This window comes from Pelophylax lessonae (genome assembly GCF_965119305.1).
Source record: "Pelophylax lessonae genome assembly, chromosome: 2".
NCBI classification, from domain to species: Eukaryota; Metazoa; Chordata; class Amphibia; order Anura; family Ranidae; genus Pelophylax; species Pelophylax lessonae.
The window spans coordinates 363,210,061-363,232,062 of NC_138769.1; the positions used below are offsets into that span (position 1 = coordinate 363,210,061).

At 43.3% G+C, this 22,002-nt stretch overlaps 1 protein-coding gene across 2 annotated transcripts in view; it reads left to right on the forward strand.

The window, feature by feature from the left end:
- Nucleotides 1–22,002, forward strand: part of CSMD2 (CUB and Sushi multiple domains 2) — a 1,446,274-nt gene that overhangs the window by 1,386,410 nt on the left and 37,862 nt on the right. For both annotated transcript variants that reach the window (XM_082247591.1, XM_082247592.1), the window contains 5 exons: nucleotides 2,865–3,038; nucleotides 6,115–6,288; nucleotides 6,800–6,973; nucleotides 8,331–8,519; nucleotides 8,636–8,809. In XM_082247591.1, coding sequence (XP_082103717.1) covers nucleotides 2,865–3,038; nucleotides 6,115–6,288; nucleotides 6,800–6,973; nucleotides 8,331–8,519; nucleotides 8,636–8,809 — 885 coding nt within the window. The remainder of the gene's footprint in view (nucleotides 1–2,864; nucleotides 3,039–6,114; nucleotides 6,289–6,799; nucleotides 6,974–8,330; nucleotides 8,520–8,635; nucleotides 8,810–22,002) is intronic.

Sequence of the window (22,002 nt, forward strand, 5' to 3'; positions counted from 1 at the left end):
CTACAGGCATGGCGCAGGTGGTGGAATAGGCATGGCACAGGCATGGCGCAGGTGGTGGAATAGGCATGGCACAGGCATGGCGCTGGTGGTGGAATGGGCATGGCACAGGCATGGCGCAGGTGGTGGAATAGGCATGGCACAGATGGTACAGGCATGGCACAGGTGGTGGAATAGGCATGGCACAGATGGTACAGGCATGGCACAGGTGATGGTAAGGTCATGGCACAGGTGGTGGTAAGGTCATGGCACAGGTGGTGGAAGAGGCATGGCACAGATGGCACAGGCATGGCGCAGGTGGTGGAATAGGCATGGCACAGGCATGGCGCAGGTGGTGGAATAGGCATGGCACAGATGTTACAGGCATGGCACAGGTGATGGAATAGGCATGGCACAGGTGATGGTAAGGTCATGGCACAGGTGGTGGAATAGGCATGGCACAGATGGTACAGGCATGGCGCAGGTGATGGAATAGGCATGGCACAGGTGATGGAATAGGCATGGCACAGGTGATGGAATAGGCATGCCGCAGATGGTACAGGCATGGCGCAGGTGATGGAATAGGCATGGCACAGATGGTACAGGCATGGCACAGGTGATGGTAAGGTCATGGCACAGGTGATGGTAAGGTCATGGCACAGGTGGTGGAATAGGCATGGCACAGATGGTACAGGCATGGCGCAGGTGGTGGAATAGGCATGGCACAGGCATGGCACAGGTGATGTAATAGGCATGGCACAGATGGTACAGGCATGGCGCAGGTGGTGGAATAGGCATGGCACAGGCATGGCGCAGGTGGTGGAATAGGCATGGCACAGATGGTACAGGCATGGCACAGGTGGTGGAATAGGCATGGCACAGGCTTGGCACAGGTGATGGAATAGGCATGGCACAGATGGTACAGGCATGGCGCAGGTGGTGGAATAGGCATGGCACAGGCATGGCGCAGGTGGTGGAATAGGCATGGCACAGGCATGGCGCTGGTGGTGGAATGGGCATGGCACAGGCATGGCGCAGGTGGTGGAATAGGCATGGCACAGATGGTACAGGCATGGCACAGGTGGTGAAATAGGCATGGCACAGATGGTACAGGCATGGCACAGGTGATGGTAAGGTCATGGCACAGGTGGTGGTAAGGTCATGGCACAGGTGGTGGAATAGGCATGGCACAGATGGTACAGGCATGGCGCAGGTGGTGGAATAGGCATGGCACAGGCATGGCGCAGGTGGTGGAATAGGCATGGCACAGGCATGGCGCAGGTGGTGGAATAGGCATGGCACAGGCATGGCGCAGGTGGTGGAATAGGCATGGCACAGATGGTACAGGCATGGCACAGGTGATGGTAAGGTCATGGCACAGGTGATGGTAAGGTCATGGCACAGGTGGTGGAATAGGCATGGCACAGATGCTACAGGCATGGCGCAGGTGGTGGAATAGGCATGGCACAGGCATGGCGCAGGTGGTGGAATAGGCATGGCACAGGCATGGCGCTGGTGGTGGAATGGGCATGGCACAGGCATGGCGCAGGTGGTGGAATAGGCATGGCACAGATGGTACAGGCATGGCACAGGTGGTGGAATAGGCATGGCACAGATGGTACAGGCATGGCACAGGTGATGGTAAGGTCATGGCACAGGTGGTGGTAAGGTCATGGCACAGGTGGTGGAAGAGGCATGGCACAGATGGCACAGGCATGGCGCAGGTGGTGGAATAGGCATGGCACAGGCATGGCGCAGGTGGTGGAATAGGCACTTACCTGGCGACGGCTCGGCTCCCGGCGGCGGCTTCTCCCCTCCTCGCGACTCTGATGTCCGTCCTCTTCTGCTCGGCTCCTGGCGGCGGCTTCTCCCCTCCTCGCGACTCCTCTTCTTCGCGGGCTGCGGCGGGAAAGTGACCGGGCGGTGACGGTGAGTGACTGATGCACGCACCGGCACCGCCCCCAACGAGGTCACCATGGATGTCCTGAATCATGATTGGTCCAGGCTGGAGTCTGGACCAATCATGATCCAAGACATCACAAAAGGGGGTGGTGTAGCGCATTTTTCTGCGCTACAGTTACGCCCCAGAAGGCCGCCAATTGGCGCCTCTGCTGGTGGAAAACCCCACCCCCCATCGGCACCAATGCGGCGGACGCCGAAAGAGGGGTGGTGGAGCGCAGAGCTCTGCGCTACAGTTACGCCCCAGAAGGCCGTCTATCGGCGCCTCTGCGGGTGGAAAACCCCACCCCCATAGGCACCAATGAGACGGGCGCCCCTTGTGGGCAAAAATTTTTTTTTTTTTTTTTTTTTTAAATCTTTTTTTTTTCTTTTTCTTCTTTTTGGGGGGGGGGGGGCGGCGCCCCTGCGCCCCCTATGGGCCGGCCGCCACTGCTTGCAACACAAGACATGAAGGAATAAAGACATTTTCTGAAGCTGGCTACACAATACAATCTGATTGTATAATCTTATGTAGTATAAGAGTCTACCCAGACAATCCATTTTTTTTAATTTAGTCAGGTAGGCCCTTTCACTACAGTTGCTGCTAAATCATGTGGATCTAACAGGTCACATCTGATAAACAATTTATGAGAGTATGTGGTAAGCTTAAGGCTTTATTACACAATATTACAAAAAAAAATTAAACAAATGATGCAGCATGATGTGGAAAATGTGTAAATGATGCCCTTAAAAATACCATACATTTAGTTAACAACTTCTTCAGTAAAATCATCTTGGTTGCCATTGCCAATACTGACACATTCTTCCTGATCTATTTTTAATCTGCCCAATTAGAGCTTGACAGCTAGCAGTGTGGGTTGTTTTTCTTATTTTAGGTGTGAAAATTGAAACATAACTAACTCTAGCAATTATTCTTTATTGTGTTTCAGTTATATCTTGTGGGGATTTGCCAACTCCAGCTAATGGAAATAAAATTGGTATGTTGACCCAATATGGGGCAACTGCCATTTTTGCTTGTAACAGTGGCTATACCCTTGTTGGGTCTCGTGTGCGAGAATGTATGGCAAATGGATTGTGGAGCGGGCAGGAGGTCAAATGTCTGGGTAAGTCTTTTTTTCGCATAGCGTTGCTTTGTTTTTTTGTTAGCATTTATATAATTGCGATTCTGTGATATTTATACTATTGTTATATCAAACACACATTAAGAACCGGTTCACACTGAGGCGACACGACTCCTTACTACTTCGGGGGCGACTTGTGCAGTCCCGTGCACCACGACTTCGGAGCGACTTGCAGGGACTTCACATAATGGAAGTCTATGCAAGTCGCTCCGAGGTTGCCCCAAAATAGTACAGGACCCTTTTTCTAAGTCGGAGCAACTTGTGCCGCTGTAGGGGCTTCGTTCTAAGGTAAGTATTTCATAATGTGCTAGTTTGTGATGCATACTAACACATTATGCCATTGTCTTGTAGGGTTTTTTTTTTCCAGCGGTTTACTACCGCTTTAAGGGCCATTTTGTTTAATCTCAAGGCAGTGATTTGACTATGCTCTGGGAATATCACTGTCACAGTTTAGCCTACAGTTTACTGCCTTTAAAATTCTTACCTCTTTTCTGCAGTGGTTCTGCTAAGATCTGTGATTCCATTCACATTAGCTGCTGGCTTCACCTATGGGCATTGCCTGCTCTAGTGTGGATTTATATTCCTTTCCCTTCTATCACTTCCTGGCCTGCCTCCCAGTTTGCTTCCCTATTTAAGACATGCTCAATGCAGCCCGTGTTGCCTGATTATCTTCCCAGTTTTGCTGAGCTCCTGGTTTGCCTTGCATCACTTGTATTCTGTATCTGACTTCCCATGATTCAACCTCGGGTCTGTCTCCTGCCAACTGTACTCTGCATATGGGAGTGGTCTCAGTATCATCAACTGGGCCTACCTGGAGGCTGTAAGCAGGTTCCAGCTTGCTGAAAGTCTATCCCCACCATCAGTGGCCCTGGTGAAGAAGCAGGCTGGGGTTTGGACTCCTCCCCCTGGGGAACCTTGAGTTGGTGTTCTATAAGGGCTCACTACCACAGAAACCTGACAGATCACCATTCTTTTCCCAGATACTCCCCTTACTGAGTGTGCTTTAATGAAATGTGAGAACTTTCAAATACAGTCATTTTTTGTTTTATCAGTGACAGCTATATACACTTGAATACCAACAGGTCATTTGTGTATATCATTATTTACTAATAATCCTAATGCATTAAACTAGGAATTATTAATAACTTCCATTTCTGTATGGCTCCATTAACATCTATGAGTCTGATACAGTGCCTGAACACACATTTTGTTGCATCACAATGGACCAGAAAATGTACCTGCACCATTTTTGCCAACACAGCACACAGTAGTGCATTATTGCGCATCAGTTTCTGTAAAGCCAACCCAAATATGTTTTGCGAAAATCTCCTCTAGTAGACCTGTATATTATTTTAATACCAAAAATCATCTGCAATTGTCCCCCTTAACTGCTTGGTATATGCAGGATTAAAAGATGGGAAATGCCCAAGGAACAGTCATCCAATTAAATAATAAAGCACGTGCAGTAAATGTGTGAAACAACCATGACTGCTGAGAAGCATAGGCTCAAACACGACCAACTAAAAACCTTACCCTGCTTATAAATGACACAGAGGCTGATTAAGTTGGAAGAGGGCAAGACCAAAGCTTTTTTAAAATTTTATGAAGTTTACCAAATAATCAGTGCAAGTCACAGTTCAGCAATAACCTGACATAGACTAAGAGGCCTGTCCTTACTTCTTCTGAAGGCTGAATTTCCTCAGGTCAGTGAGATGCCACAGTGTATTCTTTTTTTGGATTTCAAGCTCCGCCCCTTCACCTCAAGTCCTTGTAGCCAATCTTGATGGAGTCACTTAACCTCCCTGTCTTTTAGTTTTACACCCACTGTATAGCCATGCTTCCATCAGCCAATACCCCTCTATCTAAGTGGTTCAAGGGGCCTTCATTGTCTATGTGGATTTTATCTGTTAGTGTGAAATCTGAAGATTCCATAACGCATTTAATGGTTTATGGTGAGTGCAGGTTCTTTTGCTACTTTTAAATGGACTGTGTATTTTTGCACCTTTGAGTCTGTTACTCTGGAATCCAGCTGCAAGGCTGAAAAAATTATGGCCTAAAATCACATGTAATGGTCCTCATATATTTATTTCTGGGCTTGAAGAGGATAATTATATGTTCTTTGCTATAGAGAATTACAAATCCATTGGCTTAAAACTTGAAGAATAATGCTTTTTAAAAGTGGAATTTTAGGATTTTGAAATTCAATCTTATTAATTCAGCAGTTCTTTTATTACCTATGAAACATTATAAAAATTATATTAAGTGTCCTCTGTCAGCAACAAAGGTGTGAGCAGATGAGGCAAAGACTGGAATATCCTTCCAGTCTTGAGTCATGATTGTTTGAGTTCCATGAATACCGTGTGATCATCCAGAGCTCTAAATACCCAGCTCAAGATAATATTTCTGGGGCAGACCACGTTCCCATTAGCACACCCAATCTTGTAACGAGCAGGCATGAACGACAAATGCTTTTTTCAGGTAGTAATCCATAGTATTCTTTAATCAAAGCAGGCCATAGAAACCAATCAGGTACTATCTAAATATTCTTACTATAATAAACTGCTAATGCCCATATGGTTACAAACTTCTACAATGCTTCACTGCATGTTGGATGCTGCTATTAAGGTGTAAGTCCACCAAAACATTTTTTTGGCTAGAATATGAAATGATTAGAACCTCTTCCATGGTCTTGTCTATATCCCATTATGGAGATTTGCCTTCACTTCCTGTCCTAAAGACACAACAGGATTGACCCAAAATATTTTTAATTAGGGGAAATTCATGAAGACACTTGTCATCTTAAAAGGTGTTCCCATAGGAGCAGTTCCCTTTTCACTCATGTTCTGATTTTGCCACTTTAAATAAGCCCCACGTTGTGATTGGTTTCTCTGTATGGCACATAGTCTCAAAGTTCAGCAATTATATTTGACTTGGGAAATACTGCATAATAAATAAACTGATATAAAGTAAAATGTATGAGATCCTGCATTTTTTAATGTATTTGCATAGGTGGGTAATATTACTGTGTACTACTAACAAGTATTTTTTCCTCCCATAGCTGGTCATTGCGGGAACCCAGAACCTATAGTTAATGGCTTGATTAATGGACAGAACTATAATTATCGAGACAGTGTGGTATATCAATGTAATGCAGGCTTCAGATTAATTGGAAAGTCTGTAAGAATATGTCAGCAGGACCATCGCTGGTCAGAGAGGTCCCCCATCTGTGTGCGTAAGTATAACATGGGTAAAAGCTGGGGACAGGGGCTTGCTCATTAGGAGCTGAAAACTGCATTTCTGCATCTAGTGAAGTGTACTACAGCAAATAATAGACTCCCAGCGGTAAATACTAAATGCTGTAAATGTCATTGTGAAATAAATGATAGTAGTCTATCTGATTCGTGGAAAGAACACATTTTTTAATTATAAAAAGAGCACTGTACGTTAGAGTAATTTTACATCTGATTTGTGGAAGTTTTCCAAGATATTACTGTATTAGAACCTTATATTTAGTAACCTGCATTAGCAGCAATAATATGGCTTTCCCATGGTGCAGTGTTGGCAAGGCTGCAAAAACCAAGTAAAAAATGGAAGCATTACATCATGTAGTAGTGCCTTGCTGATGATGAAGATAATGGAATGTCAACTGCTGTTAGTGGTAGAAAAAAAGTGAAATGTGGAGGGAAAGAAATTTCTATGTTTATTTCATGCTTTATTTTGATGTTTTTTTTTTTCTTCTGCAGCTATCACTTGTGGGCATCCTGGTAATCCTGGGAATGGAGTTACTCAGGGCTCTCAGTTTAACTTGAATGACATTGTTAAGTTTGCATGTAACTCAGGCTATGTACTAGAGGGTGTAGCTCAAGCTCAGTGCCAGGCCAATGGGCAATGGAATCATCCCCTGCCAACATGCAGAAGTAAGTATGGTATAAAACTCAGAAATGATAATCAATAATTTTGTGATGGCTGTCAATGAATAGCTGTGGAATCGTTTTTTTTTTATTTATTTAACATCTGTCTTGCTTTGTTTTTTTCTTCTTTGTGATAATGTATTTTAAGTGTATTTAAAGCAATATCATATTTTTTTTTTATTTTGGATTGAGTAAGGGAAGGTTAAAACTGCTGCCAGTTTTTTTTTCCTGTGTCACAGGAAGATTTCCATTCACTTTCTGTCCTGTAGACTATAGCAGTTGATTGACTAACACTGGAGAGTGCAAAATTTGCTGCAGCTCTGCATAGAAACCAATAAGTTTTTTTAGCTGAGTTAGCTTATGCCTCGTACACATGCATCGATTTTTGGCCGGGAATTTTCGGCCAACGTCCGATCGGCCGATTTTCGGCTTGTTAGTATGACAATATCGACAACCGACTTCGACTTTTCGGCCGAATAAAATCTGGTGTGCAGGCTATAACATTTTTGTTGGCCGTCAACACAACGGCTGATTTTCCGTCAGTCAGTACAGATTTCGGCAGACAAAAATCTGATGAGCAAGACTGGGCATGCTCAGAGAAGAAAAAACACACGGAAAGTAAACCAGCACATGACATCACTTCTGAAGTAGATTTTTGTTGGTCGAGAAAATTCGTGTGCAGTCTAGGCACATTCCAACCAAAAAAACACCACTCTGGACAAAAGTCGGACGATCGGTCGGCCGATAATCGTTGCGTGTGTACGAGGCACTAGAGTTAGCTAAAGCTGAAGTTAGAAGCTGATTGAGTAACATGCACAGCTGTACCAGATTTTGCCCTCTCCAGTTTTAGTTAATCAGCCCCATAGACTCATGAGATATCTTTGTAATGAGAGGGAAATACCCTCTTAGACAGCTGTCATGAGGAAAAACTGTCTTTATTATACATTTTCGCCTCTATTTCTGATCTGGTAGCAACTCAAAATGTTGGATTTACCCTCATTTTTAAACCTGGTAACATTGGTGATCAGGAAAATTAGAGAGAATGAATCTCACAAACAGCAGTAAAAACCTGACATTAGTTCTAATCCCCCACCTCTCTGTCCAAATTAAAAAAAAAAGGTTTTGCTTTTAGTTATACTGATGATTAACTGATAGGCTTTCAGATTACATTTTACATGCAGCATTTTTGTAGATGGTTGAATAATATTTTAATATGTATTTTACCCATTTTCTTTTCATTCTTTTCACCCCTTCAATTCCTGTTTACAAAATCTACAACTACCCCTGTTCTGATTTGCTTTCATCTGTTTTGTCCCTTAACTGCACATTTACCCTAACCTTTGATGTCTCATCTTTCCACTAGTACTGAACTGTACAGACCCTGGACATGTTGAGAATGGACTTAGGCGGGTACTACAAAGAGGTCCAGACCGATTCAGTTTTGGAACATCTGTGTCCTATGAATGTAGCCATGGTTACCATTTAATGGGGACGCATGTTCTTACTTGCCAGGGAGATGGTACTTGGGATCGAGCCCTCCCTAATTGCCTATGTAAGTAAGATGTGTTTTAATGACAGAAAGGGAACTATTATTCACTTTTCATCAGAAGATATGCATGTACTAAAAAAGCATGTTTTTCTCTACATCATTCTCCCTTGCCTGTCTAGTGATATCTTGTGGATCACCTGGAGTCCCACCCAATGCACAGGTTTTAGGAAGAAGATATACAGTGGGGTCTGCAGTACAGTACAGTTGCCTTGGCAAGCGAACCCTTATTGGGAATGCCACCCGTACTTGTCAACTTGATGGCCGATGGAGTGGCTTTCTGCCACACTGTTCAGGTAAGAGTTGTGTAAAGTGGTATAATATTGGTTATTTACGTTGCTTGGTTCAGACAAGACCTTGTACACCATATCTCCCCTGACAAAAGCATATACCACAATATATTTTTCCTGTTTATCTTCTTTGGTTTTGTTGGAATAGGTATATTGTTTTTACCTAGTCAAATGGATTAGGAGCAGAATCTAAATGATAATTTATGATATACTATTTGCTTGTTTTTGATCCTCTAAGCTGTTGATCTAGAAAAACCATATAGAAAGTAAAATAAGTAAGCCACTTATGATTTGGATGCTTGCTATGGATCGGGGACTTATACATTCTGGAGTTATAGGCCATCATGACAGATATATTCATTTCCTGACAGACTCTATGGCAGCATACGTTTTGTGTTTAGCCCACCTTAATTCCTAGCCTATAGGACCCCACTCCCATAAATCTTTGCTCCTGTTCAGCATTCGTGTTCCTTTTTTGTTCTCTCCGGAAGCACCTGTGTGGTGCCCGGTTCCTACCAGAACTGAAGTTTGGAGTAAGGCTAGATAAGCAGCGGCCGAAGAAGACGGGCCCCTATGCTCCGATAGGCTCTTGCTATTAGCAGAGTAAGGAGTGGGCAATGGAAGAAGTGTGAGATACCTGGTCACGGACAGGCAGGCAGCTTATGTGTATTGCTTTCTTTTGTTTGGTGATACGGGGGGCGAAAGATCCCTGTCTGGGCTTCGACTTTGGCCTGATCCCTCCCCTGGTCAGGACAGTGAGAGAAGCCCTTAACTGGGAGGATCCAGTGGTCTCTCCCCCTAAACAAAGAAAATTATTTAGGCAGCTAAACAAGGAGTGATTGAATTTTCAGTTTATGAGAGAGCTGGGAGAAGCCATCACAGACAAGTGGAGTAAAGTGGAAAGGAAAAACTCCATGCTCTCAAAGATAGCCTTCGGTAGCTGACCCTGCATACAAGCAGGTGTGGTGCCGTATCCTGTTTGAGGGTTCCTTCCTCTTCAGGAATAAGTTAGATAACGCCATAACTCGGGCCACAGGTGGGAGGTTGGGGTTCCTTCCCCATGACCTGCGCCTACTGAATCAGAAACAGCTCAACCCAGGAAGCAGATCCCAGATCGTGCTAGGGAGGCACATAGCTACAAGCCCGGCAGGGAGTTTAAGGAGAAGCTGAAAGTCAGGACAGTCTTCTTTTTGGAAATCCTCCAAGAGTGGTTCGACTGGGGACTGAGAGGCCATCTATGTCCTTTCTAGATTGGGCCCACTCAGAAATGTCAGGAGGGGGCTCATCTGCTACACTTTTGACATGTCTGAATGGCCTCAATCCGGGACTCCTGGTCCATCTGAACGGTCTCTTATGGACATACCTGGTGTTAGAAAACGCTGATTGGCTAATGCGCATGTGCGAACTAACTCCAATGTTAGAAAACGCTAATTGGCTAATGCCCATGCGCGAACTAGCTCCTGGGTTATTCAATGGCTAATGCGCATTCACCAATGCTCTGCGCGTTCGCTATGTGCGTGACCCCACGCACATTATGCGTTCGCTCTTTTGCACGCCTTGACCCGGATGTTTTGGCGCCAAAGAAGGCCTATTTAAGCTCGTGCACTTGCACTTTGCTGTTTTGTCTTCAGCTCTTCTGTGTTCCTGAACCTGCGTCCTGTTAATTCCTGTCTGATTCCTGTTGCCCTTTGGCTCGTCCCTGACCTCGCTTGTTTGCTGCCCGTCCTGATCCCAGCTTGTTTGACTACTCTTTTGGATCCTCCTTGTCTGCTCATCCACCTTTGGACCTTGACTGGTTACCCCCTGGTGGGGCGACCCTGGGGACTGCAACCTGGTATTCACCTGCAGCCAAATCCATCCTCACCATCAGAGGCTCTGGTGAAGACCGGTGGATACTTAGACTCTGCACCTCAGGATAGCCCGTGCTACTCACCTCAGGGGTTTTCTATCCAAGCTCTGCCCACCGGCAACAGTAAGCTTTCTCTGCATGACAAGCTTCCACAAGCTTTATAACACCTGGGTTTTTAGCAGTGTTCCCAGGCTCCTGTTCATCCCCACTTTCCTACCCCTTTAAGCAGAAAAAAGGCAGACGCTTCTATCCTACGTGGAATCCCTAGTATCTCAGGGTGCCGCCATTCCTGGGTGGGATGACGAGCGGGGGCGAGGAATCTATTTCCTCTCTTCATGGTACAGAAAAAGAACGGTACTTGGAGGCCCATCATAGATCTTACCCATCTAAACCAGTTCATCAAGAGGGAGAGGTTCAAGATGGAGACACTGCTAACAATCCAGCAGCCGGTCCAGCTGGGTGATTGCAAGGAACTTCCAACAGTATCTCCAGTTTGCCACCGGTCAGTCTCACCTACAATTCACCTGTCTCCCCTTTGGGCTTTCCACATTGCCTGGGACGTTTTCAAAAGTCTCATTGGTAGTTGTAGCCTTGTTGAGAATCAGAGGTATTTGGCTTTCTCCTCCGGTCTCAAGACAAGGGTCAACTTGTGAGGCAACTGGGTCAAGTCATCACCACTCCCTGGGAGTTTCGGCTGGCTCTTAAACATGGAAAAGAGTCATTTGGATCCCACACCGTCCCTCGTTTTTCTTGGGGCCCAGTTCGACACGGCGAAAGGCACCATTTCTCTGTCCGAGGTGAAAGTTCCGGTGATCCGAGACAGGATATTTCTCGCTCTCTCTTTCTCTCATCTCTGTGCCCGACGGTGTCTAAAGGTCATTGGGACCATGGTCGCCACAGCCCCCATGGGGAAATGGGCTTCATGGAGAATACGGCCCTTTCAGAGGGGTTTCCTCTAGCAGTGGAATACAGAAGACGTGGACCAATGCATCTTCCTAATCCCATCCATGAGGGGGGTCTTTCCTGGTGCACTGTGATCTTTTTAACTGCTACTGCATAACCCCTGTCTCATGGGTCGTCGTGACCTCAGATGCAAGCAATAAAGTTTGGGGTGCCCACTGTCTTTCAGAAATGGCACAGGGCAGGTAGGACTTTTCGCCTTGTGGGATAGTTTCGAACATCCTGGAACTTTGGGCAGTGTTTCTGGCGCTGCAGGCCTTCCGACATCTAATGACAGAATCCTCAGTGATGCTCAGGTTTGACAACACGACGGCGGTGGCCTACATAGGGAAACAAGGGGGAACTCACTTGGGTCAAATACTGGAGGTGAGAGTATATCCATAGATCGGTGGTGGGATGAGCACTGCAATTGATGAAATTATCAGAGGGAACGTGTGGATAGCACGGTAATCGATCACTTATTCAAGGAATTATTAATCAGACTATAAACACTGTTTGGTACATGGATATGTCACATGAAGATTGTAATTAACACAAAGGAAGTGGATAAATTGATCGATTGCCAGAAGCATAACAGTTGAATAAGGAAATTTCTATGGTTACATTGCACAAATGACACTATTTATTTTTATATATTGTTGTGTATGGTGAATTACATATTGAATAGTAGTGGATTGCGCTGCACTTAGATATTATCTTCAGTTTGATGTATATGTGGGAACGCATATAGCGTCCACAGCGGTTTTAAATTTTACGTTTTTCTTTTATTTATATATGCACTTGGTCACACATAATTGCGCTGAAGTTTTTTAAATTTAAACAGTACTAGTAATGTTCTTTTACTAAACAAGAAAAAAAGTATTTACTGGTAAACAATACAAGACATACAGAGTGCTACAAATATGCATACATACTTAATTTGTATGCTAAAGGTATACACTAGAAAGTCACGCTGCTTCCATTATAGCTCACCCATGAGTTCTATAGCAAACAGGACTTCAAGCATTTCAAGTGGTTGCCAGAATTCTAGTCCTTGGTAATGGAATTTGTTTCTTTCTTGTAGTGTGGCTTCTAGTGTTATCCCCTCCATACAGTCCAGTTAAGACCTCCTTTTTGTCTGTTCTGCTAGCCTTTTTTTTAGCCCTTTTAATTAAGATTATTACATAATTTTCTAGAAGGGACATATTTCTGTTCACAAACACAGTTAATGAAAGTATACAACCATTGGTGCCAAAGGCCAAATATGTACCGTAAGCACAAAAGGTCAAATATGTCAAAAGGTCAGGCTATTGTTTGACTCTTAGTGTCCATTCACACTAGTACGACTTGTCAGGCGACTTGGTCAGCCTGACAATTCACGCACTGTCGCGTCCCATAGTGTAGTACAGGAACGGTTCTAATAGGAGCGACACAAGTCGCTCCGACTCAGAAAAAGGGTCCAGTACTACTTCGTGGGCGACCTGCATAGACATTCATTTTATGAAGTCCGTGCAAGTAGTGCCGAAGTCACGGTGCACGCGACTTCACAGGTCGCCCCAAAAGTCGTGCCGCTTCAGTGTGAACTGCCACTTACTGACACTATGACAACAAACTTGAGCTCAGTGTTTACCAGACCTCCTCTAAAAAATGGAGATAACTAAAAAATGTGTACTTTCTTGGCCAAATATTTACATTGCTCTTATACTTGTGTATCACAATGGTATCTATTTTCCCCCTCGTAGAAGTCAGTGAAACTAGTCTTTTGCAAACACTGTTTGATTTCTTAATGACATTTGTTTGAGAGACGTTACCATATGAATGTGGTGTTTGTTTTGTGTGGAAAATCCCACAGTGTGTGTGTGTGTGCCGCTAAAGATAGACAGGTACTCCCAAATGGTGCAGAGGGTGTCGGGCACCCAAGCAGAGTAGACTTATGGACTATACACACTATAAGATTTTCTGAAGACTTTTTCCTTTAGACTTACCAAAAGCATATAATATGAGGTCAAACCTAAACACTTTCAATTTGTATGCAATCTGGCAGGGCCTTGCACTACATAGAAAAGTTAAATTTGAAGGAAATCTAACCACAAAAGTTGGATAGTGTGTATCCAGCTTTAGTTTCACTTAGTATGGGTTTCATTGACCTAGTTGTACACCAGGTGGCATAGTGTACCTTTTCCTGATCTCACAGGGATTCTAGCCAGAGAAAATAATGTTTATGTCTGCCTGTTTTGCTTTTGAAAAGTTCCTGCCTTTTCCAGTCGATATGGACTCTCCTCTCTCTCTACCGAAGGACTGCCCCTTGAAATTTACATTTTCCTTCCGATACCTGGGTGTTCAGGTCCAGCAGCCCATATCCTTATATTTCCACAATAATCTTCTTCCCTGCCTGAATGTTTTTAGGTCTAAGTTGGAACACTGGAAGAGTCTGCCATTAACTCTGACCGGTAGGGTTAACTTATTTAAAATGGTTATGTTACTCAAATTTTTGTACATCCTAGCCAATTCCCACGCTGCTTGTGCCAAATAAGTTCTTTTGAGAAATTGACTCCCTTATTTCAGGTTTCTTGTGGTACCCGGGGGCGCCCAGACTCTCCATTGCTACGTTACAGCAAACGGTGGCATTGGGGGGTCTCGCCCTCCCGAACTTACGTTTATATTACTATGCAGCACAGTTGGTGCACGTTCATGGTTGGCTCTTCCCTCAGAGGAGCAGTGTGGCTATGGCTGTCGAAGCTGCGGTCTCGTATTCCTCGTATGAGACACTCGCTAATCTTATTTATAGGCGCAGCGTTGTAGCCTCTGAGGGTACAGTGCTTATGAAGTCCTCTTTGAAGATCTATATCAGATGTGAGACTCTGTTGGCGGCGTCTCCGGGCCTCTTTTCCCCAAATCAGCCCTTGTGGTGTAATCCGAGTTTGCCTCACTTCGCCGCGTCCCAGGATGCGGCGCAGTGGGCGGAGCGGGGCCTGAAGTATGCTCACCAACTATTTGAGGAGGGGATTTTTAAACCATTCTCCCAGTTCCGGATGGACTTTCGGATACCCGGCTCTTGGCACTATCGTTATCTCCAGTTGCGACATGCGGCCTTAGCTCAATTTGGGCCTGGGCTATTAGGGCCGGGTGGACGAGAGACATCCCGGATCTTTCAGACGATGACTGGGAGGAATTGCTTGAAGTATATTTTAGGACTCCCATTTCTGCCAGGGACCGTTTGATACAATTACGCATTTTTCATAGAACTTATTACACACCTCACCGGTTGTTTTTGATGAAGCAGAGGCCTACTCCAGAGTGTCACAAATGTGGTGGAGCTCGGGGAGATTTACTTCATATGTTGTGGAGCTGTCCAAAAATTAGACCCTTTTGGTCTCAGGTTACACACTTCTTCTCGACGTCCCTGGACCTCCCTAATGTCTGCAGCCCTAAGTGGTGCATACTAGGGATGATCGAACTTTTCAAAAGTTCGGTTCGACCAGAACATCCGAACTTTCCGAAAGTTCGGCCCGGATTTCAGAACCCCATTGAAATCAATGGGACCCGAACTTCGGTAATCAAAAAACACAATTTTGAAGCCCTAAAACCCAATAAATGCCCCTAAAAAGTGCCTAGGGATCTGGGTCATACCCCAGGGACTATTAATCACACAAAAAAAAAGTTCTTAAAAAGTGTCATTTTTGATAGAGAGCCAATTATTGAAAAAATTAAAAAAAAAAATTAAAAAAAAAAATCTTTGGATTTAGTATCTGGGGGGGGTCTAAAAAGTGTACCTGTGAAGTTTCAGCTCTGTAGCATGTCCAGAACCATAAAAAAAGATCATTTGTATTTTGTCACTTATAGAACAGGTTAGTGGCTTCTCGCTTTTCACACCTTGCCGGTTTAGTAGCAAGCGTTTTTTTGGGCATTTTTTGGGGTCTTTTCAGGCAGGCAGAACATCTGAACTTGTGCATACGGGTATATATACCACTATACACAAGTTCAGATGTTTTGTCGGCCTCCAAAGAACCCAAAAAAATGCCCAAAAAAACGCCTGCTACTAAACCGGCAAGGTGTGAAAAGCGAGAAGCCACTAACCTGTTCTATAACTGACCTAATACAAACAATCTTTTTTTTTTATGGTTCTGGACTTTCTACAGAGCTAAAACTTCACAGGTACACCTTTTAGACCCCCCAGACACAAAATCACACAAAAAAGTTCTTAAAAATTGTCATTTTTGATAGAGAGCCAATTATTGAAAAATTTAAAAAAAAAAATTAAAAAAAAATTTCTTTGGATTTAGTATCTGGGGGGTCTAAAAAGTGTACCTGTGAAGTTTCAGCTCTGTAGCATGTCCAGAACCATAACAAAAAAGATTGTTTGTATTTTGTCACTTATAGAACAGGTTAGTGGCTTCTCGCTTTTCACACCTTGCCGGTTTAGTAGCAAGTGTTTTTTTGGGCATTTTTTGGGTTCTTTGGAGGCAGGAAAAACATCTGAACTTGTGTATAGTGGTATATATATACCACTATACACAAGTTCAGATGTTTTGCCTGCCTCCAAAGAACCCCAAAAAATGCCCAAAAAAACGCTAGCGTCAAAAAAAAAAAAAAAAAAACAACGCCCAGGTGTGTTGTTGCAGGCATTTTTTGGGGGTTTTTGGAGGCAGGCAAAACATCTGAACTTGTGTATAGTGGTATATACACACACATACTTATATGTATTTTACACTTAGACATATATAGGTGTTATAGGAGCGTAACCATATTAGTGTAAATGATTTCATTAGCGCAAGCATATATTTCTGCTACTATCACACCTATATATGTCTAGGTGTGTATATACATATAAGTATGTGTGTATATATACCACTATACACAAGTTCAGATGTTTTGCCTGCCTCCAAAGAACCCCAAAAAATGCCCAAAAAAACGCTAGCGTCAAAAAAAAAAAAAAAAAAAAACGCCCAGGTGTGTTGTTGCAGGCATTTTTTGGGGGTTTTTGGAGGCAGGCAAAACATCTGAACTTGTGTATAGTGGTATATACACACACATACTTATATGTATTTTACACTTAGACATATATAGGTGTTATAGGAGCGTAATCATATTAGTGTAAATGATTTCATTAGCGCAAGCATATATTTCTGCTACTATCACACCTATATATGTCTAGGTGTGTATATACATATAAGTATGTGTGTATATATACCACTATACACAAGTTCAGATGTTTTGCCTGCCTCCAAAGAACCCAAAAAAATGCCCAAAAAAACGCTAGCGTCAAAAAAAAAAAAACGCCCAGGTGTGTTGTTTTTTTGGGCATTTTTTGGGGTTCTTTGGAGGCAGGCAAAACATCTGAACTTGTGTATAGTGGTATATATAAGAACCCAAAAAATGCCCAAAAAAACACTTGCTACTAAACCGGCAAGGTGTGAAAAGCGAGAAGCCACTAACCTGTTCTATAAGTGACAAAATACAAACAATCTTTTTTTATGGTTCTGGACATGCTACAGAGCTGAAACTTCACAGGTACACATCCAAAGATTTTTTTTTTATTTTATTTTTTTTTTTTTTCAATAATTGGCTCTCTATCAAAAATGACCATTTTTAAGAACTTTTTTTTGTGTGATTTTGTGTCTGGGGGGTCTAAAAGGTGTACCTGTGAAGTTTCAGCTCTGTAGCATGTCCAGAACCATAAAAAAAAGATTGTTTGTGTTAGGTCAGTTATAGAACAGGTTAGTGGCTTCTCGCTTTTCACACCTTTAGTAGCAGGCGTTTTTTTGGGCATTTTTTTGGGGTTCTTTGGAGGCAGGCAAAACATCTGAACTTGTGAACCGTTCGATCATCCCTAGTGCATATTGGGGATTCTCGGGGATGTTGATCTCCGCTCTCACCAAAAACAGTTTCTTAGACTTTTGTTGTTTTATGCCAGGAAAACTGTGGTGATGCAGTGGGTGCATACGGACAGGATTCCACTTGACCTCTGGAAAAATCTGATTAACCGGGTCCTACCTCTATATAAAATGACCTATGAAGCCAGGGGTTGTCCAAAAAAATTCATGCAGATTTGGAGTCCATGGGTTGATTTTGCTGATACGTGCGGCTCTACGCTGCTCTAAGTGTGGGAGCTGTGTGAGCACGGTGGGGTCCATTCTGTGCCTACATTCCGCTTGGGAAAAGGGATACAACTCTGACCACCATTTGCTTTTCCTGCTGAGTTTTTAGTTTAAGTTGCAAGTGCAAAATGTGTTGTAACACTGATATCTGTGTTCAATTCAGCACGTTCATGGATCTGTAATGTCACATCTATTCGTGATCTCCTTTACCTATAATGGACCTATGTGAAATCCTGCAGATATTGTGTATAGTATTTTTCTGTGATGTCAATATATTGCTGTTTTATCTTGCTGTTCATTTGATAAAATTAATAAAAAAGAAGTTTAAAAAAAAAAAAGAAAAGTTCCTGCCTAGTAAAACATTGTTAAGAAGACATAAAATTAAGGTACAAATAAGAAACCACTAACACTTGTATGTTTAATCTAAATATGGCACAGCTATGTTGCTACCACCCAAATAAACAAATATGTGACTTCTGTTTCATTTATTGTAGCACTTACCCCGACAGGAGCCGCTGATGATGGTGACTGGTGAGAGGTCTCTGTTCTGCCACAACTTTGTTATCTGCTCTATCTCCTCAGGCACACTTGGTTGTAAACTAGAAGTTATTTATACCAGTGTGACTTAAGAGTTAGTAAGCCACCACTCCAAAATAATACACATTAATATATCACAAGATACTTGGAGGAAAAACAATTAAATGTATTAGGACAATGCAATTAAATAGGGCATAAATCAATAAACAGATAATTATACTGACTGAAGAGCACAATAATGGATGAGCAATCAATGACCCACTAACTGGAACCTTAAACATTATAACCAAGTTATAAATGAGTCATACCAGGTGTAACTAGAGTCTTTAGAATGACATTGACTAACTCAGAGGAATAATAATCGGTGTGTGTCCACTATGCATTTAGCCTCCACAGCAGGTGGGAGTATGCATTCCTAGTGTATGGGGTACCCCTTAAAGATGGTGGAAAAAACCCAAAAGTTAATGCTGGCCGGCTTTTGGTGGGGCTCTTCTTTGGGTGGTGCACTTCCCCTTTAGGAGCGTTAGTGAATTTAGAAGGCATTAACTGTGTGTGCGGCGAGAGTTTAAGATGTGTAATTCAGCTCACCACTCCTGGCAGGTATCTAGTATGGTCCTAAAGGCCTGGCAGTCCGCAGGTCCCAGAAGTCAGGTCTCAGATCCTTACACAAAGTGCAGTCTCTCAGGTCCAGTCCTGTAAATGAGGTGACTTTCTCTCTCTACTTCAGCCTCTGGGGAGCTTGGCAGACTCTGAAGGAGATCCATCCTCTCTCCTGGATGTAGGTGGGCAGGCACAGCAGCAGGTCCTCTCAGCTCCTCTCCCTGGCTCCAGCTTCTCGAATGCAAAGCACAGACTTTAACAATAGGTCTGCACCCTCTGCTCTCCTCCCTAGGCAGGCTCCAATCTTTCTGTTTGCCTGGGAAAATGGTGAAGCTTTCCTCCTCTAGGTGCAAAGATATGTGGGAATTGAAATCCACAGTCTGTTAGCCTCCATTGACAAATATGGTAGAGTTCCACTTTAGGAACTATAATTCCCATAATCCACGGTGTGAAAATCAGTCCTTTCTGATGTTTTCATTGGCTTTCACTCCTTTGTCGTCTGACTGCATCCAACCTACACTGTCAGGAAAGGGGGGGGGGGGAGCAGGAGCAGGCAGAATTCTACAAAGACCCACTCGCAGCAGGGAAAATCAGGGTAAAAGGATAGCCTGAAGTCTTCAAACACAGCCAAGTGTTACACAGAAGAATAGATAGCAGCGAGGGGGGGGGGGAGCAGGGCATGAGCAGAGTCCACACAGAGCCGCACTTTACCACAAATCCTGACAGGGGATGAGCGAGCTGGTACCAACATATATACAATCCCAGCACTCACAGAAGCAGTTCAGCGTGCTGGGAGAGGGAGAAATCCCAGCTACATTCCTCTGCACTTGCACAGCATCTCAGTAGGCAGGGGGCAGGGGAATGGCGGCACCGGGCTACATTAATAACATCAGCTTTTTAGGTTTACAGTGCATGGAAAAACTGGAAGGATTATGAAATAAGATGTAGCTTTCTGCCTTACCATAAAATTAGCTGCCCAAAGTCGAGTGGTGTATGGCTTTTCTTCAGAGCCTGGCTTGGTTATTGCCCATGGCCTCAAACACAGCAATATGCTAGAATATAATCCCCAGACTATATGTCACTTCTTATGTTTCCTGCAGTGTTTGATAACCTTGAAACATTATTTGAATTTTTACGTCTATGTTCCCCTCTCTACGGTATGTTTTTCTCTGTCCCTCGTTTTTATGAATCTGCCCTGAAGTTTTATGTCACAACTCATAAACCCTAGATCTTTATGGTCTGTGTTTTAGGCAGCAGTAAAAGGAAAAGAAATCAGTTAAGTGTTTTAGAAAGATTAATGTGATTGCTGGCATAAATATCAGTGATTAACCCCTTGTGCTCTAGAATATGCCAATCTTATATATCCACGTCTTTTCTTTAGACAGTATATCATTGGGTTGATATTTCTATTTTTGAGAGTATAATATAAAAATGTTGGTGGGTTAAAGTAAAGGCTATTTAGCAGTATCAAAGGAAAAATGCATACTAGCCAAGAGAAAAGTATCTACATTTTTTCCCGGAATTAAAAAAAACGCCACCTGGAAACGTTGTAATTGCAAAGGACATATCCTTTTAGTTTTTCGGTCTCTTGCATAAATACTGTTTAAGGTTTGACCTTAGTTTCAACACTAAGTTGGTATTTATTGCTCAGTACATGACACATCTTAAAACATTCTATACCAATTATCACGCAGTTCTTGAAAAAAACATTGTTCATCTTTCTACTGATTATCTTTTTCATATTTAGTGTTTCAGTAAAGGAAGAGGAACAATGAGACTTACCTAAACTTGAACTTGTTATTACATCTTACGTTACTAACAGCAGTACATTAGGCAAAGAACAAAGTGCACTTTTATGATGCTGTAACTGGGCAAAAATCATATTTTTGTACAGCCTACAATAACCCAGAAGTGTTCAACCCCTGGATCCTAGGCCTAAACCTAGTTCTGGCATTAAAGCCTTGGCATGCCTCTAGTCTATTACTATCCAGTGGGTCATATTAGTGGACAATAGAAAAGCTCCACACCAGATTGTAATGGGTTAATGGTCATATTAGACTGTAGTTGAGGCTCTGCTTCCCTAGGGTGTCCATGTTCATGTAAATTAAAATTCTGCATTTAAACTGATTCAAGGGCAGAGCCTACTTGTTCATGTTGTTTCTGGAATTTATCTTGTCTTCATAGTTGTTGGAATGCTCAGCCTCTGAATAACTCTAAATGAATATGTGAAAATGCCGTGCCGGCCACGGTACTTCATGACCCAGTTGCTGCCTTGTCCCCATGACCATGACAACTTTGTCTACACACATTGAGGCATTGATAGGGAGGTTGCAGAGCACACTTACTTTTTTCACCCTGGCATTGTTGTAGTATAACAGGCAATCCCAATTCCAGTCCCTCAGAACAAGCCGCTCGTGCGCGCTCCCGGGGGTCACCCGGACAACCGCATCTCTGATCACGGTAAAGAGCCTATGACGTAGGTTCTTTACCACATGATCAGCTGTGCCCAATCACAGCTGATCACGGTGTAAATAGGAAGTGCCAGTTAAGGGCATTCCTCTACTCTAAGTGCTTCCTCTAAGTGCAGTCCCATCAGCAATGTCTGCCAGTGCCCACCAGTGATGCCCACTTGTGTCCACCAGTGGTGCAAATCAGTGCCCATCATTTATGCCAATCAGTGCCCATCAGTGCTGCCTTTCAGTGCCTATCAGTAATGCCTATCAGTGCCGTCTATCAGTGCCCATCGGTGCTGCATATCATTGCTGCCTATCAGTGCCTGTCAGTGCAATCTCATCAGCACACATCAGTGAAGGAGAAAAATTTACTTATTTACAAAATTGTGTAACAGAAACAAAGAAAAACTTTCTTTTTCTCAAAATTTCTGTCTTTTTCATTTGTTTAGCAGAAATAAAAAAATTCAGTGGTGATTAAATACCACCAAAAAAAAAAACCTCTGTCTAAAAAAAATAGTAAGTATTAAAGTTTAGTTTTGGTACAGCATTGCATTACTGTGCAATTGTCATTTAAAATGAGACAGCACTGAAAATGGCCTGGGCAGGAAGGGGGTGAAAGTGCCCTGTATTTAAGTGGTTAAAATATTGAAGTGTCGGAATTAAGAAGTTTCTCACTGAGCATCTAATAACACCACTGCACATACTGTATACAAAGAAGTATTT